The sequence below is a fragment of the Silurus meridionalis genome, chromosome 23, assembly GCF_014805685.1.
Source record: "Silurus meridionalis isolate SWU-2019-XX chromosome 23, ASM1480568v1, whole genome shotgun sequence".
NCBI lineage: Eukaryota > Metazoa > Chordata > Actinopteri > Siluriformes > Siluridae > Silurus > Silurus meridionalis.
In genome coordinates, this window is record NC_060906.1 from 7,287,558 (window position 1) to 7,311,959 (window position 24,402).

General features: G+C 41.6%; 1 protein-coding gene across 2 annotated transcripts in view; it reads right to left on the minus strand.

Annotated features, from left to right (window-relative positions):
- LOC124377173 (CD2-associated protein) overlaps positions 1 to 18,737 on the minus strand; it is a 41,031-nt gene extending 22,294 nt beyond the window's left edge. For both annotated transcript variants that reach the window (XM_046836544.1, XM_046836545.1), the window contains exons 1-3: positions 18,414 to 18,737; positions 7,393 to 7,553; positions 483 to 687 (exon numbers count right to left, since the gene is read on the minus strand). In XM_046836544.1, coding sequence (XP_046692500.1) covers positions 483 to 687; positions 7,393 to 7,553; positions 18,414 to 18,417 — 370 coding nt within the window. In that variant the 5' untranslated portion in view covers positions 18,418 to 18,737. The remainder of the gene's footprint in view (positions 1 to 482; positions 688 to 7,392; positions 7,554 to 18,413) is intronic.
- Between the last annotated feature and the right edge of the window lie 5,665 nt (positions 18,738 to 24,402).

Consider the following 24,402-nt stretch of genomic DNA (forward strand, 5'->3'; position numbering starts at 1 on the left):
TGAACACATGGTGAACACAGGGAGCAGAGTGAACACATGGTGAACACAGGGAGCAGAGTGAACACATGGTGAACACAGGGAGCAGAGTGAACACATGCAGAACACAGGGAGCACTGCCTGTTGAGGCGAGTGTGGTGTGTGTTCTGTAGCTTTATAGCAGATGTTACAGAGAACTGGGCTAGTGCACAAACAATGACCTGATTATTACAGAATATGTCTGCAAGAAAAAAAAGTATTAGATTCAAAAGAAAGCTGAGGACGTCCTCTACTGGTCACAAGAAGACTGTGAGCGAGAAAGTCAGGAAATAAAACAAACGCAGATTAAGAATCTGAGTCGACACTGGAGTCGACATCTCTCTCTACGACTTCTCTGGGCAGTATTCAGCTGCCCATTTTCAGTGTGTCATACAGACACTGAAACTGGGCAGCTGAATACTGCCCAGAGAAGTCGTAGAGAGAGAGAGATGGCAAGAAAGACTCACTCTTTTTGGATGCTCGAGGCTGGTAGCCCAGACCTCCTGCTGGAATGCCATAAGTGCTGATTCTTTGCACCAGACTGGCCACATTCCCTGAGGACCTTCTCATTGGCTGTGCGTTCTCCTTCACCTCCTTCGTTTCCTTCGCATCTTTCGTTTCCTTTGCCTCCTTTGCTTCCTTTACCTCCTCTTTCGGTTCTTTTTTCAGCTCCTAAACACACAGAGAAAGACACTGTCAGACACATGGGCATGTTAACAGCATAATGGCACTGGAATCTGCTCATTACTCTGATCATGTGTCTCTGACTAATCAGAAAGTGTGGAATAAGAGACATTCATTTAACAAACCATTTGAAAAAAACATGTCTTTCCTACAGGCCCCATTCTTTACTTGCTAATATAAAAGCTTGCCTTGGCGTTCATCAATCCTGTGGGAAACCCTGACTCGGAGCTGTTGACCAAAATCACAGGTTTCATCCGGGAGCAAAGGGCACTCTGGTGTACCGAAAGGAAGTGTTCATGAGGCGGAGCAGACAATCATTTACTGTGGAAAAGAACCTCAGCTTATCAACTCGCTCACCTGTGACCTAAAAACAGTACACAAGCGATATGCCACGAAACTGTCTTTCACTCTGTATATTTTAAATTGGTCGAAAAACAACCGATTATCTTACACTCAGAGTAGAGAAACAGTGATGTAGATATGATGAGAGAAAACGTAAAATACAGGCAAGTGTGCACTTGGCACAGAGAACAACAATATACTAAAATGCATTTAAATGCCGTACGTACAGAAAAGATCCGGTAGTGTTCAGACACCATGTTTGTAATTTTTATATTGTTCCGAACAGTTTCAGTACAGGATTTCTGGTACAGTGTACATGTGTACCGAATGCAATTCTTGTTTTACATGTGGAAAATATTTAAAATTTAAGTTCCCCTCACAAACATACAAAGTGTTGGACCGCAAGCATGTTTAGTCTCCGCCTCCCGCTAAGTCAGATTTTGTTCTGCGCACGCGTAAAATCAATGACTTCCTGTTGTTTGCCAACGTTTTTACGACAGTCTAGCAATAAAAATTATTTCGCGTTTTATGTACAAGTTCCAAGAATTTATCTTAAAATGAGAAATTACTTACCATTCCACATATCAAGTAAGTGAGTGAATGAATGAAGGATGGGAGGAATGAATGAATAAATAAACCACTTTCTTGTGTATTCGTTAAATGCAGACATTTGTTAAAGTACCGTATTTTCTGGACTATAAGCTGCTACTTTTTTCCCCACACTTTGAACCCCGCGGCTTAAACAATGAAGCGGCTAATATATGGATTTTTCTGGGTTTTTCCCGGTTTTACAAACTTCAAGCCAAAAAACGCCCCATAACATTAGACCAATGAAATTGCAGAACGGGTTCAGGTAAACCAATGAAACTCTTTATATTAAATCAGATGCGCTCCCACTGAATCGGGCCGCACCACATCATAAATATGGATGAGGTTCCTCTGACGTTTGACCTGCCCCTCACTCGGACTGTCTACAGGAAATGTGAATCATTCCTCACGCTGAAAACAACCGGGCATGAAAAAACGAACTTCACCTGTGTTCTGAGCTGCAGGGCATCAGGAGAAAAGATTCACCGATGGTGATTTTTAAACGCACGACGATGCCAAAAGAAAAACTCTCGAGAGAAATAGTTGTGAAAGGAAGGAGGAAGACAGTGAACAATGACTTTCTTGGTAGGCTACTGTTTAGATACAAGCCGTGTAACAGACACTGTCTTTCATTAAAGCCTGTGTAAAGTTAATTAGTTTCAGTGTAGGCTTATAGACAGGTGCGGCTTATTTATGTTCAAAATAAAAATCTTTGTCAAATTCAGTGGGTGCGGCTTATATTTGGGTGCGTTTAATAGTCCGGAAATTACGGTACACTGAAATAAGTAAAACAATGTATGTTGATAAACAACCTAAATGAAGAAGAAAAAAAAGCAATCTTGTGTTTTGTATTTCTTTCCACATACAGGTGCATCTCAATAAATTAGAATATCATTAAAAGTTGATTTATTTTAGTAATTCAATACAAAAAGTGAAACTAATATTATATAGATTCATCACACACAGACTGATATATTTCAAGTGTTTATTTCTTTTAATTTTGACTTACAGCTAATGAAAACCCAAAATTGAGTGTCTCAGAAAATGAGAATATTGTGAAAAAGTTCAAAGTTCATGAATTGTGTTCAGCATCTCACTACTGGAATTTTTTTCGTATATAATTTTATAGAAAGTCTTATAGCAAATTTTACATACCCTTACCCAGGGTGCATCTTATATACGCAAAAATACGGTAGTGAGAAGGCACTGTGCAGCTGCAGAAAAACTCACGGAAGTGGTGGAAAAATCAAGCCTTACAGATGCTACAGGTGTAGGATACTTTTCAGAGCTGTGTGTCAGAGTGTAATGACTCGAGAATTTAATGTTGACACTGGTTAGCTTTTTGTAAAAAATGTGTGGGGTGTAGTTCGTTTTTTACAAAAAGCTAACCAGTGTTAGCTTTTTTTTTTCCGCACGTTTTTTGTGATTTTGTGAGTGATCTTTGTGTTTGCAATGTTGGAGAAAATAATAAAAGTTTGTTTTGAGAATCAACGGTGGTTTGTATTGTATACTGGTAAATCTCTGCTGTTAGTTGGTGCACATATGTCTTTTGGTGTAAACAAACATGTATGTACATTTTTATAGCATGCCTTCATCAAACAAATCGCGCAACGCTGTTGTGTAAAAAACCCTCCAAAAACACGTGCATGTACATTCTCATTTATTAACGCACATCATGTACATAAAGACATTTCAAGCACGTTAATATATTTCCGCCATATTGGTTTTCGTTTATCCCGGTCATCGGTTACCTCGAAGCTTTTTGGCGACCCCCTATGCCGGCGACATAACCGGGTTCCACTGTAATTATTAGTGGATGCGCTATACATTTATTATACAGAAAGGGACCAATATTATGACATGTAGATGGATTTCTCGTCACTAATCTGTTTCTCGAGCACGTTCTCTCAGCACCGCTGCTGCTACGTGAATATGACGTATCACAACACTACAGAGACCAAGGCATGTCCTGAGAGTCACATAGAATACAGATTAACATGGCAGAGGTAGAGCTGTAACTTCCTGGAGACACAACAGGAAAAGAACGTCTGGTTTTATTGAATCTTTTTACACACTACAAAGGCACCATATTGAATTGCGGAGCATCATATTGCAACGAATTGCATTGTGTCGAATCGAATTGAAATCGGATCACACTGCATTGTAATAGGTGTGAATCGTATCGCATCACATCGGTAGCCACTTCATATGTATCATTAAAGTGAATCGTATCGCTGGTTATGCATCGAGATGCAAATCGCATCGGCCTCAGTTATGGATGTGCACATTCCCTAGTGTATATTCAAGAACCTTAAATGTACTTTGGATGCATACAGCACTACAAACACTACCTGCCCTTGTTTACTAGAGTTTTTGCATTCGTAAAACACATATGCAAACTTTAGCACACTTACACAAAAATGTGCAAACTAATTTGTTAACAGTTCTACACTTGCTCTTTCAGCCAAAACCCAAACAAATACAGAGAAAGTAAATTAGTGCAGAAGGTGTGCATGATTATCACAGTGTGAACAACAGCCTCAGCTTGAACATCAACAGCAGGGTTAGTTTACTGAGCCCACTGCTATAATGTTGCTATAATCATAGCTCATGCACGGGGGTTTGGATGGTGGACAGTCCAATCACTCAGAGAAAACAGAAACTTGCCGTGTGATTGAATGATCCTCAAACATGTCCAAAGGAAGGAAACACCTGGTCATGGATGGTTTTTTGAGAGACACATGCATGTTCCTTTTGCTTCTCTGCAACAAACTTATGTAACAGTGAGTTTATTCCCTCATTTCTCTACTGATCCCTCCATCCTCTACCACTGCTCCAGTGAGCCCTCCATTCTTAATCACTGTTCCATTGATCTTTCCATCCTCTACCACTGCTTTTCTGATCCCTCCATCCTCTACCACTGCTCTTCTGATCTCTTTATCCTCTACCACTGCTCTTCTGATCTCTTCATCCTATACCACTGCTCTTCTGGGCCACTGATCCTGCCATCTCCTAGCACTGCACCAAAGATCTTTCCATCCTCCACTACTGCTGGACTACTGACCCCTCCATCCTTTACTACTGCTCAACTGACCCCTCCATCCTCTACTACTGCTCTACTGTCAGTTGTCCAGAAGATGATCATTGACACCATGCACATGGAGGGTGAGACACAAAAGGTCATCGCTAAAGAAGCTGCTGTTCACAGAGTGCTGGATCCAAGCACATTATTGGAAAGAATGTGGTAGAAAAAGAATTTGAGGAGATTCACAAATAGTGGACTGCAGCTGGAGTCAGTGCTTCATGAGCCTCCACACACAGACATATCCATGGGCTACAACTGATGCACTCCTTGTATCGAGCCACTCCTGAACCAGAGACAACGTCAGACATGTCTTACCTGGGCAAAGGACAAAAAGGACTGGACTGTTGCTCAGTGGGCCATAGTCGTCTTTTCAGATGAAAGAAAAGTAAATTTTGCATTTCATTTGGAAGTCAAGGTCCCAGAGTCTGGAAGAAGAGAGGAGAGGCACAGAATCCAAGGTGCTTGAAGTCCAGTGTAAAGTTTGCACAGTCAGTGGTGGTTTGGGGAGTCGTGTCATCTGCTGGTGTTGGTCCACTGTGTTTTATCAAGTTCAAGGTCAGCACAGCCGTCTACCAGGACGTTTTAGAGCACTACATGCTTCCCTCTGCTGATCAGCTTTATGGAGATGCTGATTTCATTTTCCAGCAGGATTTGGCACCTGCCCACACTGCCAAAAGCACCAAAAGTTGGTTAAATGACCATGGTGTCTGTGTGGTGACTGGCCAGCAAACTCACCAGACCTAAACCCCATAGAGAATCTATTTTTCAAATCATTATTCCAGTAATATTCTAATATTTGCCCTGCTGCCCCAGCACATTTAGAACACAACAATATGGCTTTCTCTGAAGGGCATCTAAAAGTCCTGGATGGTGTGTTAGGCAGAATTGTAGGAGAATAAGCGACACTCAAGTGCACCAGCACTTTCCATATCTGTATTACGAATAAACTTAAAAAAAAAGATAAATAAATAAAATGACACTCATGACACAAACAGGAAGCTACACATCTCACCGCCTGTGAAACATTTTCAGGCAATGCTTTTTTTTTTTTTAACCTCTCCAACCATCAAACATTGTTCCATCTTCAATCCTGATCGCATGGCCTGACCAAATAAACACAAACCAGAAAGATTCAAAGAACAAACAAAGTGTAAAGGAAGACGGCAATATCCTTCAGTTTGTACTTTCAGTTGACCTCATTTACCGAGCACGTAACATTGTTGATTCTAGACCTGACCAACTGAAGCAGCCCCAGAACATAACACTGTCCCCACATGATGTATTTTGGACACTAGGAATGAATGGTGCATCACTTTATCTGCCTCTCTTCTTACCCTGATGTGCCCATTATTCTAGACCAGGGTAAACATGGTCTCACCAGGCCACATGAGCATTTTCTACTGCTCCAGATTTCAAGTTTATTATAAATCTTTAAACAATACAGAACACAGATTTCAGTCCGTATGCTTATTGCTGAAATTGCACAAATGTGAAAGCGACCAGTACACTGTTTTCTTCATGTTTTAATTTGAAATGATCCCAAACTTTGGAAACTTTCTGCTGTTTTCTTTGGCCTGAATCTTCTCCTCACCCATCCCTGTTTTCTCCATTCCGTTCTTGATTTTTTCATTCTGCAGCATCTTCTGTGGTTACATGTCCAGAGAGCGCCGGGGTTTTAGCGGGTGGTGCGTCAGTAATAATGGTCCGTGGAGAACCATTCATGTTTCTATATATTTATCCAGCTATCTTTAAGTTTATATCTTGCGATCTAACAATGTTTGCACTCAAATGTACCTATTGACAGGCTGTTTGTGGTAGTTAACCACAAACAGCCTGTCAATAGGTACATTTGAGTGCAAACATTGTTAGATCGCAAGATATAAACTAAAAGAGAGCTGGATAAATATATAAAGAAATAAACTAAAAAATAGCTCTATAGAGATTAAATTATAGATAAATGAAATAATTTAATAATAAATGATCATTCATTTATTATTAATTCATTGATTCATTACTAAAACCTGACAGGATTCCATTTCTTAATCAAAAAATCTTTTTCCCTAACTGTTGTAACATTTTGAACATTCTAGCAGTGCCAGTGGAGGTGTTAGAGCTGTGTGTTGTGTTATACTGTGTAATTTATGTATACAATGCTTGTAAAAATCATGTACTCATAATCGTGCTGTTCTGTACTGAATATGAAATGATACTAGATACGGAGATCGGTGGTCTGGAGATAAGCGACTAAGGACTGCGAAATCTGTCATCAGGGTCAGACAATTGAGAAAACTCAGAGTTTAAGCTCTGTAACGATTTTTCTACAAAAAAAAAAATACATCAACATTGTAACACATCAACGGATCACTACAAATACAGTAAAGGCAGAAGCGAAACAAAGAATACAGTGTTTAAAAGAAAAGCGGTTTGCTTAAGATAGAACATCTCTGGAACACTGCATCACAGTTCTATTACCAAAGGACAGAATGGATAAAAGAACCTGAGGATGAACTACATCTTCCTGGTGCATAGCTTGCTAATTAGCATGCTAGCATGACAGTTTTCACAGGCTCTGGTATAACACTATCAGGATTTCTTTTTTAGGATTGGGAAGGTGATATGAAGAAATTACTGTCCGGCCCTGGAAACTCAATGAAAGCAGATTTTGCTACAATCCTCACCTTGACGAAGTTGTCTGGGAAAAGGCCTCTTCGTCCATTTAGGTCACCTTCCATCCATCCTTCTTCCTCTATTCGTCGCACGTTCTTGATTACATCGCCTAGTCGAAGGGTCAGTTCATCTTGGTGTACTGCTTCATACTCGAACTCCACCACCACTTCAACTACAGAGAATGGAGGGAGAGAGAGAGAGAGAGAGAGAGAGAGAGAGAGAGAGAGAGAGAGACAAAGACTTTGTTTAGCTACATGTTGGTTTCATGTTAAACAAGATTCCTTCTAAACTGGATTCAGGAATCTGCTGTGCAAGAGAAGAGACTTAGTTTCCTTTCAAGTACTTGTCCATTAATATGATCAACCTTTTGGTACTTTTTCTTTTTTATTATTTTCAGTCAAAACAAACAATAAGCTAGAACATACAGTGAACTGAAAACCTGTTAGCGTTGTACTCTGCATGACACACTGTGCTATTAATGTAAACACAAACGCTTAGCTGGAGCCGCCTTTTATAAACTCTCATGGAAGTCTTATCTGCTAAGTAAAGAAAGAAGGAATGAGGAAGAGGTAGATATGTGAGTCATGTTTCTGTTTTAGTCCGGGCCGTCCCCGTCAATTCCACCTGCAACCTGCTGTAGCTTCAACCTCACTGGAAACTTTAGTGATTAACTATGTACTTACTACTAAAGTAAGGTTGTTGTTTTTTTTTTAAACCATAACTTACTAGAACGTACTTGATCACTCTCCTCCATACAGATCACTCTCCTCCATACAGATCACTCTCCTCCATACAGATCACTCTCCTCCATACAGATCACTCTCCACCATACAGATCACTCTCCACCATACAGATCACTCTCCACCGTACAGATCACTTTCCTCCATATAGATCACTTTCCTCTATACCACTCTCCTCGACACAGATCACTCTCCTCCTCCACACAGATCACTCTCCTCCACACAGATCACTCTCCTCCATACAGATCACTCTCCACCATACAGATCACTTTCCTCTATACCAGGGGTGTCAAACTCAGGGCCGTTTGGCCCGCAAGATCATATCAAATGTGTATTAGAGCTGCCCGCCAGTATATCGCGCATACACTGCTAATACTGCAAATCCCAGAATGCTTTGTTCGTGCGTTGGCGCATCAGTCGAGACCACTGAAAAACTCAATTTTACTGAATTTCAACTGAATTTATCCAGCGAATTACCAACTTTGAAGCCCAGAAATGCAGATCTGAACTGCTCAGTAATCCGTTTGTGGTTGACGTGGAAAGTGCACCAACCAACCTCCAAATGGAGCTGACTGAACTTCAGTGTAGAGACACGCTCAAGTCAAAGTACGACTCTGTGTGTGCTGCACAGTTTCAATGTTTCCTCCACGACACACTGCTCCAACTCCATGCCCAAACTGCTCAAATGCTCTCTATGATCGGCAGCACATATCTATGTGAGCAACTGTTCTCTTTAATAAAGATAAACAAAACACCACTCAGGAGTCTCACTGATGAACACCTTCACTCAATCCTGAGGATTTCCTCAGCTCAGAGCCTAAACCCAGACATGATGCACATTGGCTTGAACCAATGTGCATCAGAGTAAATCAGAGTGTAGCAAACTGAGCTTGAATGAATATTGTCTTTATGCACTTTTTCTACTCCAAGGCATGAACTGTTAATAGTTGAAAGATTGCCTTTTTTTTAATTGAAGGGAATTATTATTATTTTTGTTTGTATTGTTGTTGCCCTGTGAAAAAAGGTTTACATTAAAAAAGAATTAGGTCTATAGATAGAGAGAGACAGACATAATAAGAAACGAATAACACTGATGTGTGTTTTATTTGAAATGTAATTTCTCGTGTTTATAATATTAAACTTTGGTTGTTTCAGATTCAATGTTTATGCAAAACTAAAGTTTGTTTCCATATGAAAAGGTTTAATATTACACATCTGGAGAGACGGAAAACATGCACAATTGCAGTCAATTTTTCAATAAATATTGAGTTTGGCCTGCGATTTCGTCCCAGTTTTTAGTGTTGGCCCACTGTGAATTTGAGTTTGACACCCCTGCTCTATACCACTCTCCTCTGTACAGATCACTCTCCTCCATACAGATCACTCTCCTCATTTGATACAGATCAATCCCTCTATACTGAGAGTTTTATAATACTACTTCAAGGGGCTAATGTGTGAAATTCAGCTCACCATGGTTGTAAAGATCAGTTATTTACATTATCATACAAGCTTTAAACTCACATTGTATCAGTGCATTTACAGAATACTGACTGCTGTTATTAGCTGAAAATGTAATAACCAATACAGATATGCGCGCATGCAGACACACAGACACACACACACACACACACACACACACACACACACACACACACAGCTGTGCCTGCATATGCTGGACCCTTGTATTTGTGTGTGGTTTGTTAGACTGTCCTTTCGAGCTCCGAATCACAAATGCCATTTAAACTACTTCATCTCCAGCCAATCTGGTGTGTTCTTCACTTCAGCCAATCATATCACCTCTTCACACACAACAGAGAGCGAGAGAGAGATAGAGAGAGAGATCATATTACACCATTTCTGCAGTCTGACTGCGATATAAATGTGTTAGCCACCTTACTAGCTTCTTACTAGCTAGATCTTACTGTTAGCTCTATGTTTGAGGACAAGGCTTGCTAGCAGACATTACCTTGCTGTCCTTCCTCAGTTCAGCTCGTATTGTTCCATGAATAAAGTGTCTTTGCACTAAATAACAAATAACATTAGGAACTACACTTCGGAATCCTTTTACACTCCTCTACACACTCACAATTTTTCAGCAGTACACAAACTGCTTTTTAATCGCGTTTTTATTACGAGTGATGGGATTAGCCTAGCAACCTGATGTCTGACAGAGAGATGAATCAGAAAGCAGAGGCAGAAAAACATGTCAGAGAGACACAGTCAAGAGACACAAAGGAGAGATGTGTTACAGAGATGTAACAGAGATACAAGGGAGAGAAAAGCAGCAGATAGAGAAGGCAGAGAGACAGGATAAAAAATTTATGCAATTAAAAGGAGGGCAAAGAGACACCTCAGAGAGAGGTGGCAGAGAGAAATCAGACAGAGAGGGACTATCATGGAGAGACCCATTACAGAGAGATTTGTCAGACACACAAACAAAAAAGAGGGAGGCATCAGAGAGACACATTAGAGAAAGAGATGTGTTGAGGAGAGAGTCAGACACATCAGATATAGACAAATCAGAGAGAGAGAGAGAGAGAGAGAATTGTTGAGAAGAGATAAACATATTGAGTAAAGGTAGAGAGAGAGAAAGAGAGAGAGAGAGAGAGAGAGAGAGAGAGAGAGAGATCAGAGAGACCGGTCTCACACTTTCATTGACGCAAGAAATATGCCAACCGAATATAAACGCGGGGCCTGTAGAAACACCACCTACACTATATTGACAAAAGTATTGGGACACATGACTTTCCCAGCCATATGTGGTTATTTCCCAAAATGTTATCGCAAAGCTGAAGGCACACAGTTGTATCGGTGTCTTTGGATGAAGTAGCATTAAATTTTTCCTTCACTTAAACTAGGAGACTCAAACCTGTTCCAACATGACAATGCCCCTGTGCACAAATCAAACTACATGAAGATCTGCTTTACATGGGGTGGAGTGGAAGTTCTGCTAGGAAGCTCTGAACTCAACCATACTGAACCCCTTCGGGATGAATGTAAACATGGACCACAGGCCTCCTCACCTACATCAGTACCTGACTTTACTAACCTAAGGTTTAAACCAAAATCTAGTAGAACATCTCCCCAGAGGAGTGGAGGGGATTATAAGAGCAAATAAGGACTAAATGTGGAATAGGATGCTCAAAAAGCACATACTTATGACCAGGTGTCCACAAACTCTTGGTGATACAGTATACGTCCTGCTGTCCCTGAAGCAGTCATTTGGGATTATTATTCATTATCAAAAATATTTCTGTTACTGAGACCTTTTGGGAAGATAAAATATATTGCGATTCCTTTTGTTGTTCACATTACAGTACAGAATGTCTGCGCAAATCCAGTGTACACGAGTGCAGTTTCATCGCCACTGTATCATACCTCCGGAAAGTTCTGACTACGTGGTGCAGTGCTAGTCACTGTGTGTATTATACGCATGCAGGTTGTAGTCATTAGGGGGAACAGGTTTGTGTGTGTGTGTGTGTGTGTGTGTGTGTGTGTGTGTGTGTGTGTGTGTGTGTTTATATACACACATAAAAACACAGACCAGTGAGCACTGGGTGAAACTTGGGGGGAAAAAGTGTCTAGTCACTGCATCCTAAAAACCCTATAGAGAGCAGTGTAAGTGCTACAGCTATATCCCGCGGAATGAATCACACAAGCATCGAAAGTCTGAGGCAATTCGAAAAGTGTCGAGTGCAGTTCTGCCCAGGGTGGGGCTAATCACAAGGTAGCTTCCAAACCACACCTGTGGACTGGCTATAAATAAACTATTGTGCCACACACTCAGCAGCAAAGCTCCTTTTTTTGTCCACCAGAGCGCTGTTGTGGTCAGCTGGGAGACATTCTATCTCCACCACCGGCACCTGACAATAAGACCAAAAAAAAAAAAAAAAAACCCAGAAGCATAGTCAGATGCTGTTTGTGGCAATTACCAGAAAATTACCAGAGGTAATGCACAGGTGAGGCGCAGGACACAGGGAGAGGCAGCCAACATTTTTCAGATTCCATCAACGTGCGAAGAAAGGGGGGGGTTGAATAGGTCGACTTCCTACCCTCAGCTGTAACAATACAAATCCAATTGCCTCATAGATGATCACAACCTACTGTGATGCAAATCAGGTGTAGAGGAAGGCAAGCTCGGCTTTATTTATTCAATCAGATAAAGAAAATTACTGGGATCGTATCAACTTAATCACCACCTAACGTACAAGTGGAACCAGAAGTTTTCTCCTCAGATCAGGCGATTGGTCCACAGTAGACAATTCATTCGTGGGACCTGTTGTGAGAAATCTCACACAGCAGGTTTGGGTAGCATTCTGGTTCTAGTATCACATGAGAACCCAACGTTTCCAGACATTTCAGTGTTTTTTCCCCCTTCACGTGTGGATTATGCCTCAGTGTGGGCTGCTTTCCTTTCTAAAATTGAGTGCTTCTGCTTACGAGGGTTTACTTTGCCATGTCTGTAGATTTATACGTCGCATGACATGTCTTAATAAGGTTTTGGCCCATCCCAAGCTGCCAGAACAGCTTTAATACACTGTAATGATAATTCTATCATCTCCTAGAAATAAATCCTAGGTGAGTGTTTTGAGTAGCATATTTGAAGATAATGCAGGAAACAGTGGGGTAACTACAGGTTAGCTAGTGCTCCTGAACTCCAGCATACAAGGTGTGACGTCTCTAATGCAAATAGAGGTGAGAGTGCTGATGAAGAAAGCAAGCCAGGGCAAAGACCACATGCAGGACCTGAATGAATTTCTTTACCAACACCAAGACAGAGAGAGAAAAGTAGCTAAGAGCAGAGTAGCCTCGAAAAAAGCTGCCTTTTTTGAATGATGTCACAGACATGATGTAGAACATAAGGAATACTCAAAAGGAAGGTGAGAGGTAGTGTAAGGTAGAGGTGATGTGGAGGTGAGGGGTAGTGTAAGGTAGAGGTGAGGTGGGGGTGAGGAAGGTGAGAGGTAGTCAAGTCAAGTTTATTTGTATAGCGCTTTTCACAACAGACATTGTCTCAAAGCAGCTTTACAGAAATCAACAGTCAAGGTGAATGGTGTGCATTTATCCCTGATGAGCAAGCCATGGCGACTGGTAGTGGTAGTGTAAGGTAGAGGTGAGGGAGGTGAGGGGTAGTGTAAGGTAGAGGTGAGGGAGGTGAGGGGTAGTGTAAGATAGAGGTGAGGGAGGTGAGGGGTAGTGTAATGTAGAGGTGAGAGAGGGGAGGGGTAGTGTAAAGTAGGGGTGAAATGGAGGTGAAGGGTAGTGTAAGATAGAGGTGAGGCGGAGGTGAGGGAGGTGAGGGGTAGTGTAAGGTAGAGGTGAGGTGAGGGGTAGTGTAAAATAGAGGTGAGGTAGAGGTGAGGAAGGTGAGGGGTAGTGTAAGGTAGAGGTGAGGGAGGTGAGGGGTAGTGTAAAATAGAGGTAAGGCAGAGGTGAGGGAGATGAGGGCTAGTGTAAAATAGGGGTAAGGTAGAGGTGAGGGAGATGAGGGGTAGTGTAAGGTAGAGGTGAGGAAGGTGAGGGGTAGTGTAAGGTAGAGGTGAGGGAGGTGAGGGGTAGTGTAAAATAGAGGTAAGGTAGAGGTGAGGAAGGTGAGGGGTAGTGTAAGGTAGAGGTGAGGGAGGTGAGGAGTAGTGTAAAATAGAGGTGAGGTAGAGGTGACCCTAGTCTTTCCTTTGAGGCTCACATGAATAATATTACCAGGGTCATCTTCTTTCACCTTAAAAATATTGCTAAAATTAGAAAAACGATGTCGTTTAATGATGCAGAAAAACTTCTAGTTTATGCTTTTGTTACATCTAGATTAGACTACTGTAATGCTTTACTGTCTGTGTTCGAGTAAGTGCATAAATAAGCTTCAGTGAGTTCAGAATGCAGCAGCAAGAGTCCTCACTAAATAAAAAAAAAATATGACCACATCACCCCTGTTTTAATCATCTACACTGCTCCCAATTAAATCTCACATTGATTATAAAATACTACTACTGACATATAAAGCACTTAATGGTCTCACACCGCAGTATCTGAGTGAACTTCTGTACCAGTATGATCCTCCACGCCTTAGATCAAAAGGTGCAGGCTATTTGTTGGTACCTCAAATAATGAAGACTACAGCAGGGGGCAGATCTTTCTCTTATAAAGCCCCACAGTTATGGAACAGCCTTCCAATCAGTGTTCGGGACTCAGACACAGTCTGACCAGTCAGTGTTCAAGTCGAGGCTGAAAATGTATTTATTTAGTCAAGCCTTTGATCAGTAGATTTTTTTCTTAGGTAAAGGCTCAGATCTGGAGGGAGCATGGATATAGAGTGTTTGGTGAACTGGGATATTTGTATGCTGTCGTCCCCTCACATTCACACGTTCACTCAGGTTTGTTAACGGTGGTGTGGTGGGTCGTCTCTTATTCCAGAGATCCCTTATTTCGGTGTTACCTTCTGGTTCTCCCTTCTAGTTATGCTGCCATAGTGAGTCTTGCCGGAGTCCTCAGCTGCACAGTGTCCTTAACTTTCATACAACAATAAAGACACATAATAATCCATATCCTTCTCTTCCTGTCACCTGTCTCCCCTTCTCTCTCTCTCTCTCTCTCTCTCTCTCTCTCTCAAGTTAAACATGCTCCTGAGGTTCCAGTGACCACTGTTCCTGCCCCTCTTCCCTTCTTGAAACTTCCCACTTCATCCAGGCCTGCCTCTGGATAGTGTTCTCTTCGTTTGAAGGCCACTTTGTGCAGCTTGGGACGGTTTCTCATCAACGCCTTGTGTGGTTTCATGTAACTCCGGAGTAAGAACGGTAGCTTTGAGGATGGATTGGACTGTAGTTAATGTCAACAGTCAGCTACACTGACTCAGGACTACAGTTTGCTTCTGATCATCATCACTGTACCCCGCAACATCGTATATCTGCTATAAATGTACAAATAAAAATGACTTGAATTGAATACTGTAAGGTAAAGGTGAGGTAGAGGTGAGGGGTGGTATGAGGTGGTAAAGGGGTAGTTTGTGGTTTTAGTGAGGCATAACAAATACACTATACTGCCAAAAGTATTGGGTCACCTGGTCATAAGTACACTATGTGATTTGTGAGCATTGCATTCCAAATTCAGTCCAAATTTATTCTTATGATTCCCTCCACTCTTCTGGGAAGATGTTCCATGGGATTTTGGAGTGTGCTTATTTATATTTGTGTTCATCAGCCATGAGGATATTATGAAAGGCAGATACTGATGTAGGTAAGGAGGTCTGGGGTGCAGTCAGCGTTCCAATTCACCCCAAAGGTGTTCAGTAGGGATGAGATCAGAGCTCTATAGCAGGCCACTCAAGATCTTCCTCTCAAAAGCATGTAAACCAGATCTTTAAGGAGCTCACTTTGTGCACAGGGGCAGTGTCATGCTGGAACAGGTTTGTGTTTTCAAGTTTAAGTGAATGCAAAATGTTATTATAGCACATCTAAAGACGCTTTTGAATTGAGTGCCTCCAGATTTGTGGCAACAGTTTGGAAAAGAATCACATATAAGCAGGAAAGGTCAGGTGACCCAATACTTATAGTATATATACTCATTTCTGATGTATATACATGAGACCATGTGAGGAAAAACAAACAAACAAAAAAAAAAAATCCTCCCCCTCAAGTCCAAGTCTATATCAAATCAACATGGCCGCTCAGAGCCTCACCTTATCATAGCATTTTACACCAGACATAAAACCTGGCCTCCCTTTTGCAGTGAGTGCGCACACACACGCCACACACACACACACACACACACACGCACACACACACACACACACACACACACACACACACACACACACACACACACATCAATCAGCATGGCTTTTTATATGAGCCATAATTTGCACATGGTGAGAAAAAGTCAGAAAATACCCACACTCCAAGTTTCCCCACATCTTTGTGGCTCTCGCAAAAAGAAAAAAGCTACTGCAGTGATAATTTCAGCACACGATCGATGGTTTAAGCTTTTGTTTTTAATTATGAAAAGAAAGGATGGTATGTGTGAGGCATGGTGGGAATGGTAATGAAACAACAAGCAGTACACACCTTTCTCCAAAGAGCTTAATTTTACATGTCTCAGTCAACAGTGAGAAAAAAAATGCAGCTCTACAACCTTTACTATGAAAATAAAAACAGATCTATCCAACTGTGACCATAAGAACAGAATTCACACAATTACATCGCACTGTAAAACTGTGAGTGATGGTTGAAGGCATTAAGAGAAGATCTTTTCTTGACTCTCAACCAGATAAGTAGGTTCGCCTACAACCAAGTCAAGCCAGGGAATTAAAGCATTTCCATGCAACCCGCAGATCAACTGATGAGAATCTGGAATGTCCAAATGTCTGAGTTTCTTCAGCAGCTCCTTCCTGGTTCCTGATCCGTTCAGGATCAGCAGCTTTAGGATGTGCACGGATTCGTCACTGATACCATTAACGTGTACAGTTTGGCTCAGATCCAGGCTTGGTCATGGTACAGTCAGAAGGTATTTAAGGCAAACACTTTAGCAACAAGAAAAACTGGACCTTTCCTACTTGGTAATAAAAAGCCACAGAACCAATTCAATTTGAAGTCATCCTTAAAAAAGTTTACATATTAGACAATCTAATTTAGCTAGCGGAGTTGAAGTTGTATTTCGAAACGCAAATCTTTGATCAACCTCAGTTCTATCGCAACAGCATAATCAATCATGTATAGTGGTGAGACAATGCTTTTAGCTCTGAGTTAGTGATCGGAAGGTTCGAGCCCCAGAACAGCCAACCCTCTCTGTTCCATAGGTATGTATCATGGCTAAACATGTCCTTCAGCTTCCTTACAAGCTGGGATACGTGAAGAAAGAATTGAGCTGTTTTAATGCATATTTGGCAGCCTTCTCGTATAGAATCGAGATGCATGAACTAAATCAAAACTGAACCACAATTGCACTTTAAGGGTCTTCAGAACATCCATCCCTATCTAGAAATACGGTTTATTGGTTTGTCATTAGTGCTATTCCTGGTTTGACCTTGAGCTTAGGTCTCCTGTCTATGTGGGGTTTTCTTTAAAATATCTCGAACACTGACCTTCCCGAAAAGAAAGCTGCAGTGTCCCGGCATGAAACTTTCCCTCCGCTGCCATCCTACAGAGCCACCGCAAAATTTGCATTTCCCAAATATGCGCTTCCTACTGAGGATCATCTCCAATGCGTACTACAGACGTCTACCAGGTAACATAAAAACGTCCACACTTGCTTTTTTTAGTAATGTTTAGGGGTCCAAGCACCGCCATCAAACTCAAACATGAGCTTTTCTGGAGGGACACAAAGAGAAATCACTGCAAAAAAATAAATACTTAGAATAAGTTTTATATTCAAACACGTGGGTTCCCGTGTGAGTCATGCCGTCCTCCGCACGTCACCTCAGGAGGGTTTTTATTCCCCTCTCGCCTTTCAGTTTACTCCTAGCCTACATTTCTACATGAATTACACACAGGACAGACATTTGTGGACATTCTTAGAGAGAAAGAGAGAGAGAAAGAGGTCACTACTTCATGTGATGTGAAATATTTCTAAGACTGTCCAACATTATAATGATAATTTTTTGTTAAATGTGTAAAAGAAGAGAAAGAGTAGGAGCAGGAAGAAGAGAATAAAAAAATAAAGAGGAAGAAAAAGATGCAGAGGAAAAGGAGAAAATCAGGGAGAGCAAAAGGTGGAGAAAGAGCAGGAAGAGGAGGAGAAGAGGAAACGGAGGAGGAAGTGTAGGAAAAGAAGGAAAAGGAGGATGAAAAGGAGGCAGAGGTATAGGAGAAGGAATAGGAGAGTAAAAGGATAAAAATTAGGAGAAAAGGAGGAGAAAAGGAGGAAAGGGACGATAAAGAAAAGGAGGGGAAGAAAAGAGGAAAGAAAGTGGAAAAGGAGGAAATGAGGAAGATGAGGGAAAGCAAGAGATAGAGGTAAAGAAGGAACAGGAGAAAAATAGGAGGAAGAAGGAAGGGGAGGAAAAGGAAGAAGAAGAGGAGGTTGTGGAAGGAAAAGGAAAATGAGGAAAGAAGGAGAAAGGAAGAGATGGAAAAGGAGGAGGAAGAAGGACGAGGAGGAAAAGGAGGGTGAGGAAAAGGAGAAGGTTGAGGAGGAAAGGGAGGAAAATACAGTGACGTGTACAAATGATCAAAATTCCATCCAGCGTGAAGGAGCTCAGTCACTATAAACTTGTAACACACACACACACGCACACGCACACGCACACACACACACACTCGGCCGAGCCTGAAGCCTGGAGCTCGGAGCCCCTCTCACTCACTCACCCATGCTGCCCTCCTGTACTGCGCCTTCACGTCCTCTAGCCGACGTTAGCTAGTCACTCGGATGCTAGCGGTGTGTGTGTCTTAGCTCAGCTGTATGCCGTGAACCTCTTACAATTGTTTTTATTATTATATTATTATAATGTACTAATCATCCAATAAATCCATTCGGTTTGTGCGCCTTCACGTCGACTTGGCGGCGGTTTTCCTGAGCCCGAGTCCCCGCGTCTCTCAGCTTTACGTGTTACAGTTGCAGGAAGTTATCCCGAAGTCTCCACCTTTCTTGGATTTCCCTGAAACTAGTGAGTGTGTGTGTGAGAGAGAGTGTGTGAGTGTGAGTGTGTGCCACAACAGCAAGAAAACTTCGCGATATTTTGGAATCGCGCGAGACTGAGACTGACACACACACACACACACACACACACGCTGAATTGCAAAACAAAATTGACAACAAAAAAAATATATGGTATTATATAAATGCATGCAACCATATAAATAATATCATCAGGTAGTCTTTTAAGATAGTTTACTAGTTTCCCGTGTAAGATTAATATTTCGTAATAAATGTAAACAAATAAATATATGAATACAAAAAACACTGAAACATGATTAATTAACAAGTTAAGCATACAGTAGAAAACATTAAAATAATAACTCAGATAGACAAACAGATAGATAAAGATATAAAGGGACACTGTCATATACACACGCGCACACGCACACACACACACACACACACACACACACACACCAGCCCATAGATAGATAGATAGACAGACAGACAGACAGACAGACAGACAGACAATAGTATTTGTGTGAATGAATATCAGTAATCATGTTAAAGCCGGTATAAAGCGTGTTGAGTGAAATGGCAGTATTGTCACAGGGACATGTTAAACGCCTCCCATTCATGCGGATAAACTGCTTTGCATGAAATTTGAGTTTCAAGCTGTGGACAGTATTCCGATATCGTTCCACTCAGAGTGTGTTGTAGGACTTGTGCTCATTCTTCAGCAGTTTGCAGTGATATTTCGAGCACATTGTTTCATTTATTTTGTGATAAAACAGCTTTTCTTTAATTACATAGACAAACTGTGTGGTTTATTGATGTGGGCATTTAGAGGGCATGATCTGATTATTGTGAGTGACTTCCTCTTTTAACAGTGAAGGTGAGATACATTAAATGGACAAAAGTTTGTTGACACCCGAAGGTGTACATTAGGGTTGAGGAGAGAGCTCTATAACAGGAGATCTTCCACTCTGACCCATGTTAACCTGTCTGACCCCAATGCGATGTAGCCTACAGCAGGTTATGTTCACTGAACTGCTGAATGTTCGAGTGGTGCTCCAAAAATAATGTGGGCTTCATAGATAATTGGAGCAATTTTAAGGGAAAAGGCTGGCCGATTAGGGTGGGACGGTATCATCCCACTCGGGAAGGTGCTGATCTCATTTCTTGTAGTTTAGGTCATAGTCTCCGAACAGCACTAGTTTAAAAAAGTGACTTACCAGAGCCAAGTCCAGGGAGCAGACAGACAGGCTAAACCGACCATCTGCTAGCTGCACAGAGTTGTTACTCAGGATCCACCAAATTGAGACTGTGTCTGTCCCCCGAATGTCTGTCTCCCAAATCAGGTGTCTGTCTCCCGAGTGAAACCAAAATGTAGGAATTCTCAGAAACCTGATTAACATAAAATTAAATAGGACTGAATGCACAGCCAGCACCTCTTATCTCAATATAGGATTTTTGAATATTTGATATCTCACGTCAAAAGCGCTGATTATAAATGAAATTAATTAAATTGAATTCAATCAATTTTTATTTGTATAGCGCTTTTAACAATGAACATTGTCTCAAAGCAGTTTTACACAGATGACGTGGTGATAAAAAATGAATATGTTCTTTAAAAGTAAGTTTGTCCCTGATGGCGACTGTGGCAAGGAAAAACTCCCTGAAATGGCATAAGGAAGAAACCTTGAGAGGAACCAGACTCAAGAGGGAACCCATCCTCGTCTGGGTTGCACCGAATGTCCATTTATTGCAGATATACGATGTTGCGGGGTACAGTGATGGTGAACAAAAGCAAACTGTAGTCCTGAGTCAATGTAGCAGACTGTTGACAACTACAGTCCAAATCCATCCTCAAAGCTCCCATTTTTACTCCGGAAGTCCATGGAACCACCCAAGGTGTTGATAAGAAACTGTCCCCAGCCGCACAGAGTGGCCTTCAATCAAGAGAACACTATCCAGAGGCAGGCCTGGACAAAGTGGGAAGATCCACGGAGAGAAGAGGGGCAGGAACAGTGGTCACTGGAACCTCAGGAGCAAGTTTATCTCGACAGAGAGAGGGAGAGAGAGAGAGAGAGAGAGAGAGAGAGAGAAGATGACAGAAAGAGAAGGATATGGATTATTATGTGTCCTTATTGTTGTATGAAAGTTAATGTCACTGTGCAGTTCGGACTCCGGCAAGACTCACTATGGCAGCATAACTAGAAGGGCGAACCAGAAGGTAACACCGAGATGAGGATCTCTGGGATAAGAGACGACCCACCACACCACCGTCATCAAACCTGAGTGAATGTGTGGGAGTGAGGGGACGACAGCATACAAATATCCCAGTTCACCAAACACTCAATATCCATGATCCCTCTAGATCTGCTCCTTTACATAAAAAAATCTACTGATAAAAGACTTGACTAAATAAATACATTTTCAACCTCAACTTAAACACTGAGACTGTGTCTGAGTCCCGAACACTGATTGGAAAGCTGTTCCATAACTGTGGGGCTTTATAAGAGAAAGATCTGCCCCCTGTTGTAGTCTTCATTATTTGAGGTACCAACAAATAGCCTGCACCTTTTGATCTAAGTAGGCGTGGAGGATCATACTGGTACAGAAGTTCACTCAGATACTGTGGTGCAAGACCTTTTAGTGCTTTATACGTTAGTGGTAGTATTTTATATTCAATGCGAGATTTGATTGGGAGCAGTGTAGACTGATTAGATGATGTGGTCATATTTTCTAGATCCAGGGAGAGCTGCTGCATTCTGAACTCACTGAAGCTTATTTATGAACTTACTCGAACATCCATCATATTTCTAATTTTAGCAATATTTCTAATGTGAAAGAGGGCAATCCTGGTAATATTATTCACTTGAGCCTCAAAGGAAAAACTAGGGTCAATAATCACACCAAGGTCTTTGACTGCTGTACACGCTGAAACAGAAACACCATCCAGAGATGCTACGTAATGGGAAAGTTTGCTTCCAGCTGCATGTGGTCCTAGTAAAAGTACTTCTGTCTTATCTGAGTTACGCTGAAGAAAGTTATCAAGCATTCACTGTCTAATGTCCTTTACACACTCCTCAACATTGTTAAGCTTATCTCTCTCATCTGGCTTTGCTGAAATGTACAGCTGTGTATCATCAGCATAGCAATGGAAGCGAATACCATGTTTATGTATTTCACCCAGAGGCAGCATATATAAAGAGAAAAGCAGTGGGCCTAACACAAATCCTTGCGGAACACCAAACTTTATCTCAGAGAGTGTGTAGAACTCACCATTTACACCAACAAACTGATAGCGATCAGTCAAATAAGATCTAAGCCAGGAGAGAGCTATTCCCTTTATTCCAACAACGTTCTCTAGCAAGTCTAGCAAGCAGTATAGAGACAAAACCCTGATCAGAGGCCAATAACAGGTCAATTACCACCTTAACTAGTGCTGTCTTTGTGCTATGATGAGGCTGAAATCCTCACTGATACATTTAAAAATTTTTATTTCTAAGTAGATGTGAGCAGAACTACTGTGCTACAACCTTTTCTACACTTTTGGAGATAAAGGGGAGGTTTGATATTGGCCTGTAGTTGGACAGCTGACATGGGTCAAGGTCAGGTTTCTTAATTAGAGGGATCAAACTGCCAGTTTGAAGGATTTAGGTACATAACCAGTGCTAATGGAAGAGTTTATCAATTTTAAAACAGGTTCAATTACCTTAGGTTCAATTATTAGTGTGCTGGTACTGATCTTTAAGAACAACTTAACATCTGTGAGCAACAGTATGGTTTTATGCCAAGAAAGAGCACTACAGACGCTTTATTTGCTTTTTAGAATGTTGATGGAGAAGTATAGAGAAGGTCAGAAGGAGTTGCATTATGTGTTTGTGGATTTAGAGAAAGCGTATGACAGGGTGCCAAGAGAGGAGTTGTGGGATTGTATGAGGAAGTCAGGTGTGTCAGAGAAGTATGTGAGGGTGGTGCAGGACATGTATGAGGACAGTGTGAGAGCAGTGAAGTGTGCAGTAGGAACGACAGACTGGTTCAAAGTGGAGGTTGGACTACATCAGGATCGGCTCTGAGCCCTTTCCTGTTTGCAGTGGTGATGGACAGGTTGACGGATGAGGTCAGACAGGAGTCTCCGTGGACTATGATGTTTGCGGATGATATTTTTTTTTGTGGTGAGAGTAGGGAGCAGGTTGAGAAGAGCCTGGAGAGGTGGAGGTACATGCTGGAGAGAAGAGGAATAAAAGTCAGTAGGAGTAAGACAGAGTACATGTGTGTGAATGAGAGGGAGGGCAGTGGAGTGGTGCGGTTGCAGGGAGAAGAGGTGGAGAAGGTGGAGGAGTTCAGGTACAACAGCGCAAAGTAATGGAAAGTGTGTTAGAGAAGTGAAGAAAAGAGTGCAGGCAGGGTGGAGAACAGTGGCAGGAGTGATTTGTGATAGAAGGGTATCTTCATGAGTAAAAGGGAAAGTTTATAGGACTGTGGTGAGACCTGCTATGTTGTATGGTTTAGAGACAGTGGCATTGAGTAAAAGACAGGAAGTGGAGCTGGAGGTAGAAGAGCTGAAGATGTTGATGTTTTCGTTTAGAGTGACGATGATGGACAGGATTAGAAACAAGTTTATTAGAGGGACAGCGCATGTAGTACATTTTGGAGACTAACCGAGGGAGGCGAGATTGAGATGGTTTGGACATGTTCAGAGGAGGGACATGGGGTATATCGGTAGAAGAATGCTGAGGATGGAGCCGCCAGGAAGAAGGAAAAGTCCGTTTCAATATCCGTTTTCTAGCATGCAGATTGGGCAATTTCCAACCTCAATTTTTTCAACAACCTGCTGCAATTATTAGATTAAAAAAAAAAAATATATATATATATATATATATATATATATATATATATATATATATATATATATATATATATATATATATATACCAAGGAGGAGGTTTATGGATGTGGTGAGGGAAGACATGCAGGTAGTTTGGTTAAAAGAGGCAGATGTAGAGGACATGGGGGTATGGAGACAGGTGATCTGCTGTGGCGACCCTAATGGGAGAAGCCGAAAGAAGAAGAAAAAGACACTGGCTGACAATTAAATCTTGCATTGATTATAAAATACTACTACTGACGTATAAAGCACTTAACGGTCTTACGCTGCAGTATCTAAGTGAACCTCTGTACCAGTATGATCCTCCACGCCTACTTAGATCAAAAGGTGCAGGCTATTTGTTGCTACCTCAAATAATGACGACTACAGCAGGGGGCAGATCTTTCTCTTATAAAGCCTCACAGTTATGGAACAGCCTTCCAATCAGTGTTCGGGACTCAGACACAGTCTCAGTGTTCAAGTCAAGTCTTTTATCAGTAGATTTTTCTTAGGTAAAGGAAAAGATCTGGAGGATAATGGATATAGATGTGTTTGGTGAGTCTCGGTCGAGGTAAACCTGCTCCTGAGGTTCCAGTGACCACTGTTCCTGCCCCTCTCCCCTCCGTGGATGTTCCCACTTCGTCCAGGCCTGCCTCTGGATAGTGTTCTCTTTGACTGGAGGCCACTCTGTACAGCTTGGGACGGTTTCTCATTAACGCCTTGTGTGGTTCCATGAAATTCCGGAGTAAGAACGGGTGCTTTGAGGATGGATTTGGACTGTAGTTAATGTCAACAGACTGCTACATTGACTTTTCGCTTCTGATCACCATCACTGTACCCCG